The sequence below is a fragment of the Aquarana catesbeiana genome, linkage group LG01 (assembly GCF_042186555.1).
Source record: "Aquarana catesbeiana isolate 2022-GZ linkage group LG01, ASM4218655v1, whole genome shotgun sequence".
In the NCBI taxonomy this organism is placed as follows: Eukaryota; Metazoa; Chordata; class Amphibia; order Anura; family Ranidae; genus Aquarana; species Aquarana catesbeiana.
Window position 1 is genome coordinate 796438909 of NC_133324.1, and position 22979 is coordinate 796461887.

The 22979-nt window shown below is 41.0% G+C and overlaps 1 protein-coding gene across 1 annotated transcript in view; it reads right to left on the reverse strand.

Moving 5' to 3' along the window:
• Positions 1–1363: 1363 nt before the first annotated feature.
• LOC141113947 (EF-hand calcium-binding domain-containing protein 6-like) overlaps positions 1364–22979 on the reverse strand; it is a 198439-nt gene continuing 176823 nt past the window's right edge. Inside the window, exons 17-19 of the mRNA XM_073607324.1 lie at positions 18930–19102; positions 12616–12778; positions 1364–4735 (exon numbers count right to left, since the gene is read on the reverse strand). Of these exons, the coding sequence (XP_073463425.1) occupies positions 4478–4735; positions 12616–12778; positions 18930–19102 (594 nt within the window). The 3' untranslated portion in view covers positions 1364–4477. The remainder of the gene's footprint in view (positions 4736–12615; positions 12779–18929; positions 19103–22979) is intronic.

A 22979-nucleotide genomic window follows, 5' to 3' on the forward strand; every position in this document is an offset into this window, starting at 1 on the left:
GAATTTCCAGATTTATTCATATAACAAGTGTTGAGAGTTCTCTGCTCACTCAGCTGTCAAAAGAAAAAAAACTGGGCAGCCTGCCAAGATTTTCACAACATTGTCCACCTAGTAGATAACTATAAACATTGTAACTTTTTGTTCTTAGATCAAAGAAATGAACTTCGGTGTGTGGATGAGGGTAGTTTAACCATTTAAGAACTAAACCTTTTTCTGACACTTATTTCTTATAAAGTTAAAATCTGTATTTCTTGTTAGAAAATTACTTGGAACCCCGAAACATTATATATATTTTTTTTAGCTGAGACCCTAGGGAATAAAATGGCGATTGTTGCAATATTTTATGTCACACCTTATTTGCACAGTGGTCTTTCAAAAGCTAATTTTTGGGAAAAAAATACACTTCAATGAATTAAAAAAAAAACTAAACATTAAAGTTAACCCACTTTTTTTGTATATTGTGAAAGATGATGTTAAGCCGTGAGAATTGTGAGAGAATCGTGATCTTTATTCTAAGCAAAAAAATTGAGATTCACATATTAGTAAGAATCGTGTAGCTCTAGTCAGTTGTAGTGTCTTTAATGCGTGCAAATTAACATGCGTTAGTGTGCATTGTGGTAAGGTAGCCCATTTTTTGAATGAGATGCTTAATGCACCACAGACTAAAATCATATCTGCAGCATCTTTTCTATTGAGGCATACCGCAACATACCTGTGCAACACACATGCTTTGTAGCGCACCACAAAACGCAGGTGGGTTGTGAAGGTGTGTTAAGATACCACTCAAAATAAATGACACTGCAGCACATCATGAATTACCACAGTGCAGTGGTGTGAATGGCCCCCCAATAAAATACCTCTGCATGTCTACAACACAAGCTACAATATAAAAGCATGTGAATGTCCCTGTAATAATATACTGCAACAGGCATTATTGGTAATTTAGAACTTCTTGTGCGTTCGAGTTTATCTGAAAGGAGTGGGCAATGGAAAAATCTATTGTAAATACAGTCAAACACTAAAAGAAGTTAAAACTGTTCACCAGCATGCATGATTTATAAAGAGACTCCTAAGAAAATAGCCATTGCATCAGATGAATTTATTGTAGTACCCCAACCCAACCGCATTAAAGAGTGTTTAACAGATAATTTTAATGTACATTTTAGTATGATGCAAAGACAACAAAAGAACCATTTTTCAATCTTTGCAGCACTTATTTAAAAATAAGTTAAAAAGCTAGTTATGCTAAAAATATGTTTTACAAATAACTAATAAAATCTAAGAAAATCAGAGCAAAAATATTTATGCACAAAAATAATCTTCTTACCATGAGCCTAGGTTCACACTGACAGCGGGATTGAAATTGTGCGAGTTCAGCTGAACTCGCACGATTTCATACCCGCATGTCAGTGAGACTTCGGGGGTGATTTCAGAGACACCTGTGCGGGTTCCTGCACAGATGTCTATACAAATCGCACCCTGAAGTCGGCAAAAGTAGTACAGAAAATATTTTCGGGAATCAGCGCAGTGCCGCAAAGTCGGCGTCGCACCAATTCGGACTGTGCCATTGCTGGCAATAGCTGCCGATTTGACATGTATAATCGCATGCCAAATCGCATCAATGTGAACCTAGGCTTAGTATGGTTGTAACACTCAGTAAATTCATATCTTATCAAAGTTAAAGCATCATTAAACCTAAATAGCTTATATAAAGAGCAAGCAGTAACATTCACAAGATCTATATGCAAACATACGAAGAATATGCAATAACTGAATATTAAGATAACAATCAAACTCCCCACTGTCAGGGACGTACTGCTCGTTCCAGAAGGCGTGCACCTATGCGCATGCGCGAGTCACAGACTTCGTGCACGAATGTGCGCATGTGCGCACATTAGACGCGCTTTGGCGCCCAACAGTCCATAAAAGACGCTCAATGATGCTGCCCCTTGCGGTTTGATCTGCTTCTGTTCCCTGTGTTCCTGATTCCCTACCAGTACTCTGTTCCCGTGTTGACCCGGCTTCCTGACCCTGCTTATGTCTCCAATCCTGACCTCGGCTCGTTTGACCCTGCTCTGTTACCTGTCTGATTGCCTGTTGCCAAGACTCAGCCTGGACTTTGACTATTCCATGCCTGCCATTTTTGCTGTATTCCCTGATGTGTATGACCCGGCTAGTCTGACTCCGCTTCGGCCTGCTGACCTGCATCCGCTACTCTGCAAACCTGCATCTGCTGACCTGCATCTGCTATTCTACTAGCCTGCATCTGCTGACCTGCATCCGCTATCCTACTAGCCTGCATCTGCTGACCTGCATCCGCTATCCTACTAGCCTGCATCTGCTGACCTGCATCCGCTACTCCAGCTTCCACGCGAGGAGACCACTTCAAGCAGTAAGGACTCAGCAGGCACCTTTACCTCACTCTGTTCTTACCGCCACTGTTCCCACTCCAGTGGTCTCCGAGCCAGGGTGGTACGGGAGGTCTCCCTCCGCACGTCAGGCTCACATCCCAGGTATGTTACACCCACATAATCAGCTTGCTGTTTGTAATGGCTTTTAAGGATATTGCAGTCAGTCTCCTTTAGCCTAAAATGGAGGATAGCATGGAACAAAAACTTGCATTCCGCTAGACAGCAAAAGGGTATACACTATCAGTTATGCTTACATTTGAATTGGTATTGGAACATTTTCAAACACATTTCTTAACATGGTTATTGTCATTGTGCTAGTCGGAAAGAAAAGAAGAAAAAAAAATAAACCATTCTAAAAATTATAATTAGCCACTGAACTAATGCAAATATTATTGGAGGTGAGGATGAAGATGATTTGAAGTGCCCCTTTACACTTAGCCATTTGTCAATGTATGTATGTTACAGCACATGTTTTCAAGCATCAAGGCATGCTACTTTAAGGCAGTCCACTGATTCGGAATGGTCTGGCAGCACTATCTTTAAGTACCTTAAAGTAGCAATTTTGGAAACACAATATGCTGCGGTGTAACTGAATTGCCAGATACTGGCAAAATAATTTAGTTAATATTTGGTTATGTACTTTTTATTTTCTGTTATAACATCTACTAAAGAACTAACATAACTGCCAACTGACCCTTGAGACTGTCCTGATTTGGAACAATGTCCCTCTTTCCTCCTCATTTGTCCCTCATTTTGGTCTGATCTATATAGTTATATAAAAGATGCACTGTTTATATATCAAAAAAGTGTTTCCCAGCACTAAACCTTTCATCCAATTTCTAAATTGCTGCATTTGTCAATTTCAAAAGCCAGTATAGAGGAATAGTAGTGGTAAAAAAAAGCTTTTTTTTTTATTTATAATTCTCCGTTAAGGGGGCGGGACAGGGGGTGTGTCCTATACCTACAAACTTTTACTAAAAGGGTGTTCCTCGTTCCCATCTCAAAAAGCTGGGAGTTATGGAACTAAGCAAATAGCCCCTAAAAAGTGTACAGCTTGTTAAATAACTAGCTGTCTTGAGCAATACATAAAATGCAGTGTCACGTAGTAAATCCACTGGAAGAAGCAACCTCTTATAAGGTACAGTTTTTATAATTAAGCATTACACTTTAACAGGAAAGCCACATGTGTGCTGCTAATATAGAGTACATTACTGTTTCATATGGAACAGATGTTATTTTGAGTAAGGGGTGATGACTTACTGACAACCATTTTCTATAAGTTACAATAACTGGGTGATGGTAATGTTAATAAGTTGCAAAAATGTTAATAAGTTGCAAAAATTGGATGTAGTAGTAAATCCTTTTCCCAAACATAACAGACCCAGAACCTGTTGAAAAGAATGTCTTTATTCTATTTTAATTTGCATGTTTTTAACATGAGCCTTACACACAGATGAGGAAGTCATGCAAGAAGCTGAAACAACAGTAATGTAAGTGCAGTTGGCCAAATACTATGAATTAATGGTATCATGCAGATAAATGGCAATAGAGTTTAAGGCACAAGTCTCTTGACTGTGTGGGAACTCCATGTATGGCACCAACACAGAACTGCCATGACTGAGTGGTCAACAAGTCAAACATGTCAGTACACACTTTTCCAGAAGCTATGTTTCTTGCAGGTCACCAGTATCAGGCCAAGTATCCATAAGTACTGAAATAGGTGCATACTGGAAAGCTCAATAATCTTTGTTAAAATATCATATCTAAACTCTGAATACTGTAAATGCTGCTGAAACCAGACAAAAGTGAGCACATCAAAAGACGTGCAGTGGTTTACTAATACTCGGCTCACATAGATACTAATATCAATGTGAACTGATAATTCAGACATTTTTTATACAAAATACCGGTATGCACTTCCATGTAATAGGTTTACTAGGGCAATAGAAACAAAGAGAGGCAAGCAGCGGCAAGCATTTCTACAACAGCTGGAGAGCTACAGGTTACCTGAGCTGGGCTGGTCAATTATATGGTTGTCTTTTATATGGATGCTTATCAAATGACCGTTATACAGTGTTTGACAGAGGTGTGCTAGCGATAGAACGGTTATCTTTCTTACATTGGTGCTCTAAAAATGATTTGTAGTTGATGCGGCCGTCCATATTCTGGTCGTATTTAGACATGATGTGATAAACCTCATCTTCATCAAGAACAAAGTTGCAGAGCTTCAGCACAGATCTAAACTCAGGTAGAGATAAGTAGCCACTGTTGTCTGTGTCCAGCTTCTTAAAGGCTCTGCGTAGTGTCTTCCATTCCCCTTGCAGCTGCATATTAGAAGAAATGGCTGTTTAAATCCCCCATTTCAATTTAGTAATCCTGTGTTCCTGGAAGCACATTACTATTTGTATTTTTACGGAACCAGATACACAGGACAAAAGCTATTCCATGAGTTGTTTTCAGCATTGACTATGAGCAGATCACTACAGGATCTTGTGTAAGGTAAAGCTTCATAAACATATACACTGTACGCACAATACATTTTCTTTTCTTCTTTAATTGTTAAACCAGAGGGAGTTAACCAGGCGCTTGGTATTCTCAGCTCTTTGAATAAGGGGAGTGACAGCAATAAATGCATGTTGCAGTACTTTTCAGGACACACTATTTGTCATTTTCTGCATGGTTAGTCATGCAGATAATATAGGCGGGTGTCCAATGCAAATTGGTAAGACCTCATATTTGTCCTCTGTGTATGTCCTTTTATTTATACAATACCTCGGCTAATCTGTCATTATGGAGGGACGCCTGTTCTCAATCTCCAGCAGGTAGCATACATTGGTTTTACTGATGTAGTGGGTGTCCATTTCAAGCATGTCACAGAGGGCAGTAATTATGCACATTTACAAAGCTGTGTCTGGACCAAAAGTGGATTAGAAATATCTGCTTGAGAACTATTAGATGGAGAGGTTTAAACTTATAACAATAACATGTACACCATCATTTCTTACTATTAAATATACATATCTATAAACTGGAATTATACTTGAATGACTATACCTATTAATATGCATTCTGGATTTTTTTGGTAGAAAAAAAGAGAAATTAATGTTGGTGTTCACCGATTGCTTTAAAATCAATTATGTTCCTATGTGCTTATGTGTCCTCAGATCCTGACAAATATACTATTGAGTCTGAGCTCAAGTGTACAAGAAAATGCATTTAACTTTAAAGTTCCAAGTCTTTAGCAGAAGTAATGTTCTGGAACAAAAGTTAATAAGTAGAGCAGGTGACAGATAATAGCAACAGATAACTTGAAACTAGGAGCAAATCCAAGGAAGTGTAAGGCCAGCTATACATGGTTCAAGTTCCGAAAAAATTTTCCTTTCAAAATCGTAACTAAGAATTTTCTCTTGAATTTCACACCATTAGTGGGCTGCAGCAACAGACAATTTTCGTGCGGACATCAAATATTGAGTGATTGGGCATGTTGGAAATGTCTTGAATAACAAACTAATTTCTAATCAATGATGGGAGAATCGTGTAAGAAATATAATCGAAAAAGAAATGCGCATGAGCTGTCACCCGGAAAGAAAAGAAGATTCCCAGCCACAAAATTCTTTTCTGTAGCAACATGTGGTGAAAATGAAGAATTGGTTGATCGAATTTCGAAATCAACGGTGGCACCATCGGATCATGCACAAAAGTTCTGCTTTTCTAAAGAAAATTTGTTCAGAATTCGACCCATATATGGCCTGCATAAGAAGTCTATAAAATGTGATGTCATGTCTAGCCATACAGCTCAGAATTCATAAAAGTTTACTAAACCAAGGTGACATTTTCCCACAGTTAAAGCACCCCCACACAGTTAGCAAGCACTCCCTAGGGACACATTTAACCCTCTGATGGCCCCTGATGTTAACCCCTTCCCTGCCAGTGTCATTAGTACAGTAATAGTGCATATTGTTTAGCACTGATCACTGTATCAGTGTCACTGGTCCTCAAAAAAGTATCAAAGGGTCAGATTTGTGTGCCACAATGTCGCAGTCCCGCTATAAGTCGCTGATCACTGTCACTACTAGTAAAGAAAATTTTTAAAAATTCCATAAAAATATCCCATAGTTTTTAGACGCTATAACTTTTGTGCAAATCAATATATGCTTATTGGGATTGTTTTTACCAAAAACATGTACCAAAATACATATTGGCCTAAATTTATGAAGAAATTTGTTTTTTTTTACATTTATTGGATGTATTTTATAGCATAAAGTAAAAAATATTGTTGGTTTTTTAATCAAAATTGTCAGTCTTTTTATGTTTATAGCGCAAAAAATATAAACCGCAGAGGTGATCAAATACCACCAAAATAAAGCTCTATTTGTGGGAAAAAAGGACATCAATTTTATTTGGGTACAGCATCGCACGACCACAAAATTGGCAGTGCCGTAACGCAAAAAATGGCTTGGTCATGAAGGGGGTAAACCTTCCGGATCTGAAGTGGTTGAATGCTGTGGTACAATATCTAATGTGAGATGATTCACTCTGTGAATCATTATCGTATCTCAGAATCACTTAAAGCCCATTCGAATTTCAGCGTTTTTGTACTTTGCGTTAATGTTCATATTGAATAGACTGGAATAGAATGGACAAAAAAGTAGAGTACATGCAGCATTTTTTCTGACACAGAGCAACACGACACAACAGTTGTGTGTTAGCGAGCACTGGGGTGTGCGACAACCCATGTGTGTTAGATTTGCATCATATGTATTAGGGTGTCATTCACAACTACTGCAACACACTGAAATGCACATGTTTGATTTAGCCCCTCTTGTTTACACCATGTATGGGCTCACATATTATTATAAACCCAGACTGACAGACAACTCTGTAACTAGCTAGGATCATACATGTTGCCACTACATAGTCAAAAAAGGTGAGGGCTATAGAAGCAAAAGATCATTAAAAGATGATTTTGATGCATTGACATTATTATTGAAGGATTACTAATCTGCTAAGTAATGCTTTGGAAGATCTTACTAATGATTGTTATTGCAAACAGGAATGCACATTGTAAAGCTACACTGTCATGTATGAATAGACACACTTAAAGTAAAAACAATTACAAATGTTATTACAAAATGTGAATATAAATCAACAAAAGGCAAAAAAAAACATATCATATTGGATATGACCATAGGTAAACATTTATATTAGAGACCAAAATAACAATAACTCAAATCCAGATATGCTGAATATTCAAAATAAAGATTGTAGTCTACATGTTTCGTGGGATCCCCTGATTCCTCTGGACTCCTAAATTAAACCTTTACATAATCTCACTTGGACTATACTTCACTTATACAGCATACATATGGAAAAAAAAGGGGGGGGGGGGTGAGGGGGAGCAACAAACCACACAACACATATATGATGACTCCCACCTCATCAACTGATCCCACGGATGCCACTCCAAGAAAGGGATGTTGGCTGCCCTTGGGACCAGTCCCTATCTTTGGAGTGGCGTCCATGGGATCAGTCAGTTGGCAGTCAATATAAATGTGTTGTGCACAGTCCAAGTGAGATTATGTAAAAAATTTATTTATTCAATTCATGTATTCATTATCATGTTTTTTATAGTTTATAGGATCCTGTGATATGCCTAGGAGACTGGAAGAGTCCTGAGGAAGTGGTGTAATTCATAGACTTTGGTATTCATTTTTAATATCCAGAATATTTGACTTAGTGATATCTCTAATATAAATGTTTATCCATGGTCATATCCAAGATGATATGTTTATAATGCCTTTTGGTGGTTTGTATTCAGATTTTGTAATAAAAGTTCTGAATGTTTTTTACTTTAAGTGAGCCAATTCAAATGACTATTGGAGGCATACTGAAAGTTCCACATTCTGGTAAAGTGCTTTTGGATTAACTAGACCCAACACTCCACTCTTGACAGTCTTATTAAGAAAACTGTTATGTACCACAAGAAGTGAAAACCTATGAGGACAAACACACCTGGCAGTATAGTAAGGTGGAAAGTATAAGAGCCAATTTACATTATGTACTAATTACATATGCTTTAGACATAATATATACTAACATATGCTATAGCCACATGCTGACATTTATCCAACAACTGTGCAAGACTTGAAGATAATTGAATCTTCCCTTCAACTTTTCCACATTTTTTAGTTACAATCTACTATTTGATTTATACAACACTTTGAATGTTTCAACAGTTCCCTGGTCACACTGTTTATTTAGTATATTTTCTTTTACCAAACTCTGAACCTTCCAAAACAAGTGTAACAATTTTGAAATGTTGTCACTTTAAATGTAATTGATTGCACCAAAGCCTATTAAAGACTCCCCCCCCCCCCCCCCCCAAAAAAAAGGGGGGCAAATACTTATGCACTAAATACATTTCAGCTCTTTTATTGAAAATAAAAGATTGTACTTTTGTTACAACTAGACACTGTGACTATTTTCAGTGATATAAAATAATAATTAAACTAATTTTAATTCCAGGTTGTAACTCTCCAAAATGCAGAAAAATCCAAAGTGGCAAATCATTGAGCAAAGCTCTGTACGGTACCAGCATAAACATTGAAGAAAGGAGTGAAATGTAGCCAAAGCAGACTACTAATAAGACAAAGAAAGAATTTAAAAGGTTAAATGAAAATCAAATGAAGAAAGTGGACTTCTGTGTTTCCCCTGCTGGCAGTTCTCTTCTTGGAGACGTTAGGATGTACTGTACATCCTAAAGCCGGCCATACACGATTCGAAATTTGAACAGTTATTGGGCAGGCTGAATGGCCCAAGTTGATCAACCAGACTGCCGGATTCTCTTGCAATTATTGATCGTGGCTGCTATAGCCGCTAGCAATAATCACTATCTTCTCCCCGCAGGGACACCTTCCCACGCCTGCCCCCTCCCCCTCGCTAGGAGTAGACAATTGCCGGACAGGAGGGATTCCGCTGTCAGCACTGTCTGTGTTGTTGGGAGAATCATGCAAATTTCTTTCCTGCAACTCATGTATGCAGGAAAGAAATTTGCACTGTGTATGGCCTGCCTAAAAGTGTCCCCGTTCAATACCTTAAACCTTAATGATTTTCAGCAATTACAGTGGGGAAAATAATTATTTGATCCCTCCAGATTTTGTAAGTTTGCTCACATACAAGGAAATGAAGGGTCTATAATTTTTATCATAGGTGTATTTTAAATGAGAGAGACAAAACACATGATACAAATGTTATAAACTGAGTTGCAGTTCAGTGAGTAAAATAAGTATTTGATCCCCTACCAACCAACAATAATTTTGGCTCCCACAGTCTGGCTACTATATGTGCTCATGTGGTACACAGGCTAGCCCTGCCAATTTAAGAAGGTGCTCCTAACGACAACTCATTATGTGTATAAAAGACACCTGAACACAGAATCTCTTTCTTCCATTCAGACCTCGCCATCATGGGCAAGACCAAAGAGCTGTCAAAGGACATCAGGGACAAGACTGTAGACCTGCACAAAGACTGAAATGGGCTACAAGACCATTAGCAAGACGCTTGGTGAGAAAGAGACAACTGTTGGAGAGATTATTCGCAAATGGAAGAAATACAAAATACAAAAAGAGATACAAAAAGAAATACAAAATAACCATCAATTGCCCTCAGTCTAGAGCTCCATGCAAGATTTCACCTCATGGGGTAAGGACGATCATGAGAAAAGTGAGGGATCAGTCCAGAACTACAAGGGAGGAGCTTGTGAATGATCTCAAGGCAGTTGGGACCAAAGTCACCAAGCAAACCATTGGCAAAACAATACGCCGCCATGGATTAAAAACTTGCAGCATTCGCAAGGTCCCCCTCCTCAAGAAGGCACATGTCCAGGCCCATCTGAAGTTTGCCAATGAACATCTAAATGATTCAGTGAAGGATTGGGAGAAAGGGCTATGGTCAGATGAGACCAAAATTGAGCTCTTTGGCATTAACTTGACTCATCGTGTTTGGAGAAAGAAAAATGCTGACTATGATCCTAAGAATATAAGTGATATAATACTAAAGCGCTGAAGTAAAAATATAAAACTATAGACCATGTGAGAATAAATAGAGATAGAAAAATAAATGGAAATAAAACTTCAAATATCCAGATACTACAGCTGCAATCAGTCAGTGACACCCCACTTGTAAATGAATATATAAATAAAGTGATGCGCTCTTAATATCTCAAGGATATCCTACTATTTCAATGTGCTGACAAGACACATCCTAAAGTGAATATATTGTTACAAATTTTTTCAAAACAAACGCAGTGATTCCACATACAAATATAAATACAATGTGTTTAAAATGATCTAGTGTGATTTCCTTATTGAAGACCTCCCGGGATATAAATCCAAAATAATTTAACACTGTTCTTGTGAAACGTGATGAAATAAAGTGAAAAGATTATAAAATTATAAAAAATATAAAAATTATAATTGTGTGAAGGGCCTTGAAAAAGTCACATGCCCAGTGACGATACGCGTGGGGAGAAGGAGCCTGTGACGCTCTTGTCAGTGTGCAGCCTGCAGTGATCCTTATAGCAGCAGCACGGAGGAGCATGGAGGCGAGTGATTAACTGACCATAAAACTTGAGAAATGCGATCTATAATTTAAACATCATGTGAGTGAATCTATTGGGATCTCTGCTACATACATGTACTAGATGATATGTGCGCAATGGTTTTTTTCCCACTTTTGTATTTCACATGGGGGAAAGCAATAGAAGCGGAGAGTAAATGATCCAACCCGGTGGATGAAAGGGATTAAGCCTATCTACTGCTGATTCATCTTGACTCACAAAGCCCTGTTTTAACACGTATAGGAGGTATCATTTTTGCTTCTAATCAGTGAACCAATCACTATTTTAATTGAGGTGTACTGGAACTCACACAATTATAATTTTTTGTATTTTTTATAATTTTATAATTTTTTCACTTTATTTCATCACTATTCACAAGAACAGTGTTAAATTATTTTGGATTTATATCCCGGGAGGTCTTCAATAAGGAAATCACACTAGATAATTTTAAACACATTGTATTTATATTTGTATGTGGAATCACTGCGTTTGTTTTGAAAAAGTTTGTAACAATATATTCACTTTAGGATGTGCCTTGTCAGCACATTGAAGTAGTAGGATATCCTTGAGATATTACGAGCGCATCACTTTATTTATATATGATCCTAAGAACACCATCCCTACAGTCAAGCACAGAGGTGGGAACATTATGCTTTGGGGCTGTTTCTCTGCTAAAGGTAAAGGCCGACTTTGCCGCATTGAGGGGCCAATGGACAGGGACATATATTGTAAAATCTTGAATAAGAACGTTCTTCCCTCAGCCAGAACACAGAAGATGGGTCGTGGATGGGTCTTATAGCATGACAATGACCCAAAACATACTGACAAGGCAACAAAGGAGTGGCTCAAGAAGAAGCAAATTAAGGTCATGGAGTGGCATAGCCAGTCTCCAGACCTTAATCCTATAGAAAATGTATGGAGGGAGTTAAAACTTCGAGTTGCCAAGCGACAGCCAAGAAACCTTAAGGATTTAGAGAAGATCTGAAAAGAAGAGTGGACAAAAATCCCTCCTGATGTGTGCAAACCTGGCAACCAACCACAAGAAATGTCTTACCTCTGTGCTTGCCAACAAGGGTTTCTCCACCAAGTACTAAGACATGTTTTGTTTGGGGATCAAATACTTATTTTACTCACCGAACTGCAACTCAATTGATACAATTTGTATCATGTGTTTTTTCTGGATTTTTAGTTGATATTCTGTCTCTATCATTTAAAATACACTTATGATAAAAATTATAGATCCTTAATTTCTTCGTAAGTGGGAAGACTTACAAAATCTGCAGGGGATCAAATAATTATTTTTCCCACTGTATGTCCTTTAATCACATTAACAAAAAAGTGGTCTTCTGGGTGTCATATATTCTTTGGAATATGTTTACTGCACAGTATTTTATTTCTAATAACTTAAATGGAAGAACACTACCCGATTATGATCATAATTTCTGAACAATTTAATTATAAATATAAGGGGAAAGGTATATTTGAAAGTAGGAGTAGAAAAAGGAGAAATCCTGTCATTAAATGAAGAATAGCAATAAAATATAGAGAGACAAAATATACACACACAGAACATGTGAACAATCTTACCTTCTTACGCATTCTTGATGTAAGTGTGCCCAGACCATTAGGACGGCATTCAGATGGATCATCTTCTTCCCGTGAACTCTGCATAACTGCCTCCATGTTAGTTTTAGCTTTTAAAGCTTGCCGGCGAGGCACAAACGGTTGCAGGAAATCAATGTAGCATACCCTTACATAAAAAAAAAAAACACAAACCAACTTAATCCATGCAAATAAAAATAAATGTTTATTTAGGGTTTGACGTTTAATAACAGCTCTTGTGTAGGAAGAATGTCTATCACCATTATTTTAATAGAGGGACAGAAAAGGAAGTCATCTTTGGCATACCAGGACAAAGGTCTCACTTAGCGGCCTGCAAGATGGTGCTTGAACTATAAGTAAATGAGTGGTGCAAAGGATTTACTGTTATCCATCTTTAGTTTATGAACAGTGATAAAAGCACCAATTCACAAATCAGGCAAAATGAGAAACTGCAATTCTTTGACCCATCAGAATAAAAGCATGTGGATTTGTTCAGTCTGTGTCAGTGGTGCATCATCCATGTGTGAAAAGTGTTCACTGCACACGGGCCCCAAGGGGGGGGGGGGGGGCACTGTGCCCTGACCCACCCTGCACGCATAAATGCTATAACTGGCGTTGTCGGGGATGATCGGTGCAGCAGTGGGGGTCCAGGGTGCCACATTAAAGGTGGGGGGAGGGGGGGCACCGCTGACAGGAGAAGTGACAGCGGTACAACTGCTCCTGTGGCCGGGCCAGCACACTTGGAGGGATGCTGGGGAAGCCAGTTCGGTGACAGCTCAGATAAGTAAAGAAAAAGTGTCAGCAAAGGAAGACTTTCACCACTGGCTTCCTCTGCTGGGCTCTGCAATAGAGGAGTCATCAGTCAAAAGCCTGGCAGAGGAGTGAGTAGAGGAAGTTTTCTTTTGATTTTGTGAGATCATCTGAGCTATCGCTGCACTGTCATCCCCGGCATCCCTTCAGATGAGAGAAATCAGCCCAGAAGAAAAGTGAGAGAGGGTATGATTCTTCTACACAGGATTCCAGATAGATCAAGCAGCCAGAAAATGAGTACCAGTGCCTACTCCCCACTGACTGGCAGTGCACCCCAATATGCCCCCACTAAGCACCAAGACCCCCATCTCTCCCTACTAAGCACCAGGACCCCCCATCTCTCCCCACTAAGTACCAGGACCCCCATCTCTCCCCACTAAGTACCAGGACCCCCCCAATCTCTCCCCACTATGTACCAGGATCCCCCATCTCTCCCCATGAAGCACCAGGACCCCTATCTCTCCCCAACTAAGTACCAGGATCTCCCATCTCTCCCCACAAAGCATCAGGACCCCATCTCTCCCCACTAAGCTCCAAGACCCCCATCTCTCCCCACTAAGCATCAGGACCCCCATCCCCCCTGACTGAGCACCAGTGCTCCCTCTTGACCCCCTTGAAGACAAAGCTGCATTCTTTTTGGCAGGTATGCAGGGGCAGGGCTGGGGGCCCCATCAGGAAGGCTGTAGGGGGACCCATGATTTCTAACTGTGGCCCCACTGTAACTGCCCCCACCCACTGCAGCGATCACCCCGACTGTCCCCCTGTGTCCTCCTCTGGCCTCTCTGTGTCCTCCTTTGTCCCCCTCTGGCCCCTCTGTGTCCTCCTCCAGCCCCCCCCATGTCCTTCTGTGCATTGCTCTTCTGACAGTCCACTGATTATTCACTGGCCCCAGAAAGCATTTTGAAAAAATGAAATACAAAAAAATTAAATTATAAATAAATAAATAAATAAAATAATAATAAAGAACCTCTGACACCATCCACTGCACATACTACCCACCTCCATACTCTCCGCACTCCTCTCCTGCACATACTACCCACCTCCATACACTCCGCACTCATCTCCTGCACATACTACCCACCTACATACACTCCACACCCCTCTCCTTGCACATACTACCCAACGCCATACACTCCACACCCCTCTCCCTGCACATACTACCCACCGCCATACACTTCTCTCCCTGCACATACTACCCACGACCATACACTCCACACCCCCCTCCCTGCACATACTACCCACCACCATACACTCCACACCCCCCCTCCCTGCACATACTACCTACCGCCATACACTCCACACCCCCCTCCCTGCACATACTACCAACTGCCACACACTTTGCACTCCTCAACCCTGCACATACTACCCACCACCATACACTCCACACCCCTCTCCCTGCACATACTACCCAACACCATACACATCACACTCCTCTCCTGCACATACTGCCCACTGTCATACACTCCACACCCCTCTCCCTGCACATACTACCCACCGCCATATGCTTTACACGGCTCTCCCTGCACATACTACCAACTGCCATACACTCCACACCCCTCTCCCTGCACATACTACCCACCACCATACACTCCACACCCTTCTCCCTGCACATACAGTCAGGTCCATAAATATTGGGACATCGACATAAAGCTAATCTTTTTGGCTCTATACACCACCACAATGGATTTGAAATGAAATAAACAAGATGTGCTTTAACTGCAGACTTTCAGCTTTAATTTGACAGTATTTGCATCCAAATCAGGTGAACGGTGTAGGAATTGCAACAGTTTGTATATGTGCCTCCTACTTTTTAAGGGACCAAAAGTAATGGGACAATTGGCTGCTCAGCTATTCCGTGGCCAAGTGTGTGTTATTCCCTCATTATCCCATTTACAAGGAGCCAATAAAAGGTCCAGAGTTCACTTCAAGTGTGCTATTTGCATTTGGAATCTGTTGCTGTCAACTCTCAATATGTGATCCAAAGAGCTGTTACTATCAGTGAAGCAAGCCATCATTAGGCTGAAAAAACAAAACAAACCCATCAGAGAGATAGGAAAAACATTAGTTGTGGCCAAATCAACTGTATGGAACATCCTTAAAAAGAAAGAACGCATTGGTGAGCTCAGCAACACCAATATCGACACACTTCTAATCTTTTTGGCTCTATACACCACCACAATAGATTTGAAATTAAATAAACAAGATGTGCTTTAACTGCAGACTTTCAGCTTTAATTTGAGGGTATTTACATCCAAATCAGGTGAACGGTGTAGGAATTACAACAGTTTGTATATGTGCCTCCCACTTTTTAAGGGACCAAAAGTAATGGGACAGATAAAAATCATCCATCAAACTTTCACTTTTTAATACTTGGTTGCAAATCCTTTGCAGTCAATTACAGCCTGAAATCTGTAACGCATAGACATCACCAGATGCTGGGTTTCATCCCTGGTGATGCTCTGCCAGGCCTCTACTGCAACTGTCTTCTTGGGGCATTTTCCCTTCAGTTTTGTCTTCAGCAAGTGAAATGCATGCTCAATCGGATTCAGGCCAGGTGATTGACTTGGCCATTGCATAACATTCCACTTCTTTCCCTTAAAAAAACTCTTTGCTTGCTTTCGCAGTATGCTTCAGGTCATTGTCCATCTGCACTGTGAAGCGTCGTCCAATGAGTTCTGAAGCATTTTGCTGAATATGACCAGATAATATTGCCTGAAGCACTTCAGAATTCATCCTGCTGCTTTTGTCAGCAGTCACATCATCAATAAATACAAGAAAACCAGTTCCATTGGCAGCCATACATGCCCACGCCATGACGCTACCACCACCATGCTTCACTGATGAGGTGGTATGCTTTGGATCATGAGCAGTTCCTTTCCTTCTCCATACTCTTCTCTTCCCATCACTCCGGTACAAGTTGATCTTGGTCTCATCTGTCCATAGGATGTTGTTCCAGAACTGTGAAGGCTTTTTTAGATGTTGTTTGGCAAACTCTAATCTGGCCTTCCTGTTTTTGAGGCTCACCAATGGTTTACATCTTGTGGTGAACCCTCTGTATTCACTCTGGTGAAGTCTTCTCTTGATTGTTGACTTTGACACACATACATCTACCTCCTGGAAAGTGTTCTTGATCTGGCCAACTGTTGTGAAGGGTGTTTTCTTCACCAGGGAAAGAATTCTTCGGTCATCCACCACAGTTGTTTTCCGTGGTCTTCCGGGTCTTTTGGTGTTGCTGAGCTCACCAGTGCGTTCTTTCTTTTTAAGGATGTTCCAAACACTCCAGACTACTCTCCTGCACATACAACCCACCGCTGTACACTCCACACTGTACATTCCCTATTTAACATTACCACATTCTGCACTATTTAAGTCAACTCAGACTCTATTTAACTACACCTCCTTTAAGCCACCCCCAATATTTATCGATGCCTGGGGCCCACTCTTGATCTTGCACATGGGCCCACTCATTTTGTGATACACCCCTGGTCTGTGTTCAGTCTTTACATTTCATGAGGGATAACTGCTCGGTTATGGACTATGATTCTTTGCAGATCACGCAGATCTGCATACTAATATTAAGGCAAATTTTAAAAAATGTGCAAATCATTTATTCTTATGACTTTATTATCACTAATTATGATTCATATGATCTTAATTATCATTGTTCAGATGAAAAAATGCATACAAATGTGTTTAACCTAATTCATCTACCCTGGATCATGATAAATTCTAAAAACTCTTAAAACACTCTAAAACATAGGATCGCAGGAGCCTGACTGTGGGGTTTAATTTACCAAAGTGGGACTGAAATTGGGAGTAGGACTGGATTTACCAAAGTGGGACTCCAGAGTGCAACACCTGGTGCAGCTGTGCATGGTAGCCAATCGGCCTCTAACTTCAGCTTGCTCAATTAAGCTTTGACAAAAAAAAATGATTAGTTTCTGTTCACAGCTGCACCAGATTTTTACTATTCGGTTTTAGTAAATCAACTGGCTGTTTTATCCATTTATGCCTTTCAAAAAATGGATAGATTTTGGGGTTTAGCATTTCAAATCATGCCAGAAAACATGAATTGCATTGGAATCACTAAGCAATGCAAACCCCAAAAGTCACAATAAAAATGAAACTATTTGCCCACAAAGGTGGGTGGGGTGTGACTGAACACACACCCTGCCGCATCCTAATCCTCCAGACTATATATTTTTGCTTATTATACTGTATGATCATGATTTTCACAATTACTTGATATGTTGAAACTGTGCTTTCTTCCTTGTTAAAGTATGTTTGCATTTGTTCCATTTGTTGTTGGATAACCATAAAAAAATCTCAGTAAAAATGTATTGAAGCAGAAAAATTAAGACCATTCCCAATATATCTGACTCATATCAGGAGGTGAGTTTCTAACACAATAAAACCCTATTGTATGAGGTATAAGGTTTTTTATTTTTAAGATAAACTGCTATATGATGATCTGATGGCCTGATGACTTCACAACTCACTTTTACAAAGATTGCAAACACCATATCTCGCCTATAAAAAGTATTCACCCTTGTGGATGTTTTCATATATGGTATTTCCATAAAATATTATTTTTCAGTGAATTTCATTTCGAATTTTTACAATCAAGATTGACTCTTTCATTTTAAGATTAAAGCAGATCTCTAATAAGTTAAGTAATTACAGTGAAATAACACGAAATAACTGACTACATTAGTAGATACCCCCTTCAAGTCAGTGTTTAGAAGATACATCTTTGGCAGCAATTACAGCCTTGAGTCTGTGTGTATAATTCTTTAGTAGCTTTGCCCATTTGGACACTGCATTTTATCTCCATTCCTTGTTGCATAACTGCACCAGTTCCCTTTAGTTTCATGTGAATTGTGAATGAACAGCCTTTTTAATTTCAGCCACAAATTCTCAGTTGAACTAAGATTTCTCTGGCTGACTGGCAATTCCAGTACAAAAAAAGCTAATCTCCAGACTTATATAAAAAGCATGTTATACTTACCTGCCCTGTGCAAGGGTTTTGCACAGAGCAGCCTGGATCCTCCTCTTCTCGGGCCCCTCACCGGAGCTCCTGGCCCCTCCCTCTTCCATGTGCCCCCACAGTAAGCAGCTTGCTATGGGGGCACCCTCCATGTGTCCATTCAGACACGCAGCTGTGGTTCAGCTCTGCCCCCTCTCTCTCCTCATTAGCTAACTGATTTTGATTGACCGCAGCAGGAGCCAATGGCACCACTGCTGTGTCTCAGCCAATCAGGAGGGAGAGTTCCGGATGGCTGAGGCACTCGTGCACATCGTTGGACCGAGATGGGGCTCAGGTAAGCATTAGGGAGGCAAGTTACAAGTAAAGTGGAAGTGGATTAGCACTATACAATGAGTATCAAAAGGGGTTATCAAACTTTGATATTGTATTATTACCAGATCTATGACATCATTAATTATAAATGTAATATTTAAATATAACACAAATTTTAGGCATAACTTACCGTCCATCGCCATTAGATTCAAATTTCTTTGCTAACATCTCACGTTCATATTCATTCAAGTGTATACAGAGTTCAGTTAAAAGGTCTTTAAATTCTTCCTTGCTGACAAAGCTGGTGTGGTATGGATCAAGATCTTCAAATTCTTTTCGCAGTTCCTCCCATAAATACTCCACCTAAAATGTAACAAATACTGCTAAAACTCCAATCACTTAAGCAATTAAGCTCTGACATCGAGAGCACAAGTCGCATGACATGTCAAAATCAATGGTTCCCTATAAGTGCCATCTTAACTGGTCCGACTTGTGCCAGTCCGACTTTGAAAAAGGTTCCTGTACTACTTTGGTACAACTCGGGCATGATTTCAGCCCATTGATTTGAACATAAGTCAGCTCCAAGTCAGCTCATCATCTTAACTGATCTGACTTGTGGCTTGCGACTTGTGCTCTGAGATCAAGTGTATGCAATGTAAGCAATGTAAAATCCCCTTAAAAAACGGCGTGGGGTCCCCCCCAAGACCATACCAGACCCCTTGGTCTGGTATTGATTTTGAGGGCAAACTCCACGCCAAAATACCAGATCCCTATCTGAACATGCAGCTCAGCAGGTCAGGAAAAGGGGGGGCGGGCAAGCCCCACCCTCATGAACCATACCAGGTCACATGCCATCAACATGGTGGGTGGGTGCCTTGGGACGGGGGGCTTTGCCCTCCCACCCCAAAGCACCTTGTCCCCATGTTGATGGGGGCAAGAGCCTCTTCCCCACAACCCTGGTCAGTGGTTGTGGGGGTCTGTGAGCTGGGGACTTATTGGAATCTGGAAGTCCCTCTATGTGAATGGGGTACATTGTACCTCTACCCATTCCCAAAAAAAAGCAGTGTAGTGTTACAAAAAACAAGAGATGGTTTTTATCAAGTTCTTTATTAAGAATGAATAATGTCTCCCGTCGTAGCTCCACTGTGAATCACAATGTTTTCTTTCTCCGCCCAACATGGGGGGGTTGGTACTTTGGGGCAGGGGGGGCTCAGGCGATGGTTGTGGGGGTCTGCAGACAGGGGGCTTATCGGAATCTGGAAGCCCCTTTAAGAAAAGGGGTCCCCGGATCCTGGCCCACCCCTGTGTGAATGAGTATTGGGTACATTATACCCCTACCCATTCACCAAAAAAAAAACAAAGTGTAAAGTTACAAAAAAGAAGAGAAGTCCTTTGTTAAAAATTAAGTGTCCCTAGTTGTCAATCCAACGTGAATCACGATGTCTTCTTTTTCCACCAATGTCTTGTTTCTCCAGTTGCTCCACCGATGTCTTCTTACTCCGGTTCCTTCACCAATGTCTATTTTCTCAGGTTCCTTCACCGATTTCTTCTTTCTCCGGTTCCTCCTCTGATGTCTTCTTCCTCCGCTGCCCTGCTGAAAATAAAAAATGCTCCTCTTCCGACGCTGGCTCCCGCAGTTCTGTGAGCTCTGGTGTCTGACAGTTCTTATATAGCTATGGATCGTGGTCATACAGTGACGTCACCCTGAGACCCAACCCCCTTGTGACATCACAGACCCATCATGCCTGGGTTCATGATGTCACGAGGGGGTGGGGTCTCAGGGTGACGTCACTGCATGGCCATGCCCCATAGCTATACAATAACCGTCAGACACCAGAGCTCACAGAATGATGGGAGCCAGCGTTGAAGGAGGAGCATTTTTTTATTTTCAGCGGGTAAGTGGCGGAGGAAGAAGACATTGGTGGAGGAACCAGAGAAAGACGACATTGTGAAGGCAGCAGAGTAAGAAGGCATTGATGGAGGAACCGGAGTAAGAAGACATCAGTGGAGGAACTGGAGGAAGAAGACATTGGTGGAAAAATAAGACATCGTAATTCACGTTGGAGTGACGACTAGGGACACTCTTCATTTTTAACAAAGGACTTCTCTTCTTTTTTTTGGTGAATGGGTAGGGGTATAATGTACCCAATACTCATTCACACAGGGGGGAGGCAGGATACGGGAACCCCTTTTCTCAAAGGGGGCTTCCAGATTCCGATAAGCTCCCTGCCTGCAGACCCCCACAACCATCGGCTGAGCCCTCCTGCTCCCAAGTACCAACACCCCATGTTGAGGGCATGTGGCCTGGTATGGTTCAGGAGGGGGGTGCCAGGCTGCAAGATTGGACAAGGGTCTGGTATGGACTTTTGGGGGGGCCCACGCCGTTTTGTTTTTTTGGCATGAGGTTTCCCCTCAAAACCCACACTAGACCGAAGGGTTTGGTATGGTCTTAGGATAAACCCATTGCGTTTTTAAAAAAATGTTGGCGTAGGGTTGCCCCTCAAGATCCATACCAGACTCAAAGGGCCTGGTATGTATTTGGGGGGACTCCATGTCGTTTTTTAAGGGGATTTTACATTGCTAGCATTGCATACACTTGATCTCAGAGCACAAGTTGCATGCCACAAGTCGGATCAGTTAAGAATATGATCCCACTTCGATGCGACTTACATTCAAATGAATGGTCTGAAATCGTGCCCAAGTCGGGCCAAAGTAGTGCAGGAAATTTTTTCAAAGTTGGACTGACACAAGTCAGACCAGTTAAGATTGGTTTCATAGGGAACCATTAATTTTGACATGTCATGCGACTTGTGCTCTCAAAGTCGGAGCACATTTCGGACCAGTATGAACCAGTCCTTATGTTTATAGGACAGTTACCCACAACAACCAATTAGAACTTAACTTTACTCTGTTGACCATTCTAAAATTAATATATAGAATAATAGGTTACTGCAGTTTGCACATTACTGAAGATCTTGGCTTTTTTTTTTTAAATAGGCCACTAGTAATAGATAAAATCCCATTATTATCAGTCTTCTTCAATTAAAAAACCCAGTCATGTACCAGCAGTTTAGCCTCAGAGATGGCTTAGGACAACTTGTAATATTAAAAATTGACACATAAGCCACCAACAAACACTGCCAGTACCCAGTTAGAAGACCTTGTGTTCTTCAAAATGCCCACTGGAACATATGTAGCCAGGGCTGGCTATTGTGCCTACAATCCAGAGACATTTTCTGTGTTATTAATGTGGGGTTGGCTCCCTTTAGTGTTTGCTGGACTCTATTAATTTCCTTCTTCCTGTGAAAGGATTTAGAGCAAAGCATCATGGGATGTGTAGTTCAGAATGTTGAAGTGACTATGCCAGCAGGACTGATCTGAGCTACAATTAATAGAATGCTGAGTGAACAGAACAGATTGCTGGGAAAGGATATAAAAGGGGCTGGTGCGGCCTACATCAGCCTCTTGAGATGCCATTTGACTCTGCCAGCAGGAGGTCTGTGTGACAGTGAGTTGCTGTTGATTTGTGGCCTACACAGCGGAGAGACAGACAGATATACCCAGAGGGACCTCTGCGGACAGCATCGCTTCTTCCCTGCAGCAGACCGGAGGGTGTTCCAGGTCATCCAAAGACACCTGCTCTTCACATCCCAGTGGGCTGCAGCGTGACATGGCGGGCGCCATTTGCCAGAGCCAGGATACAGAGAGAGAGTTCCTGTTAGAGTCTTCTCATCATCTGCATCATTACCAACCATATCTGAGTTCCAGAGTGGTGAGCGGGCATAGCCCATCTTATTATTACAGACACTGCTTTCAGACATCATTCACACAGTCCAGCTGGTGGTACTTGTAGTTCCACTGAAGTTAGTTATTGTTTTATAAAAACCACTGAAAGCAGACATCTATGCCCAGTTCACATCTTTGATTTCAGTAGCTATACTGGATAACATCATTAGGATCACATTAGGATCACATCAAAGTAAGTACAATACAACAAGGATAACCTAAAGTTTGCCAAATTGACTACACCCCGTTATCAAGGATTACATTTGTTCCACCCCAAGGAGCAGGGCTGTGTTTTGGCCTAGGCCGACAAGGCCTAGGCCTAGGGCGGCGCTGCCGCCTCCTGCACACTTGCAGCCCACGGCGGCCGGCTTTCTGTAGCGGCGCCACTGTGTATGGGCGTGCTTGGCAGAGGATGGGGGCGTGTATCTCACGCCCCCCTACTCTCTGACAAGCA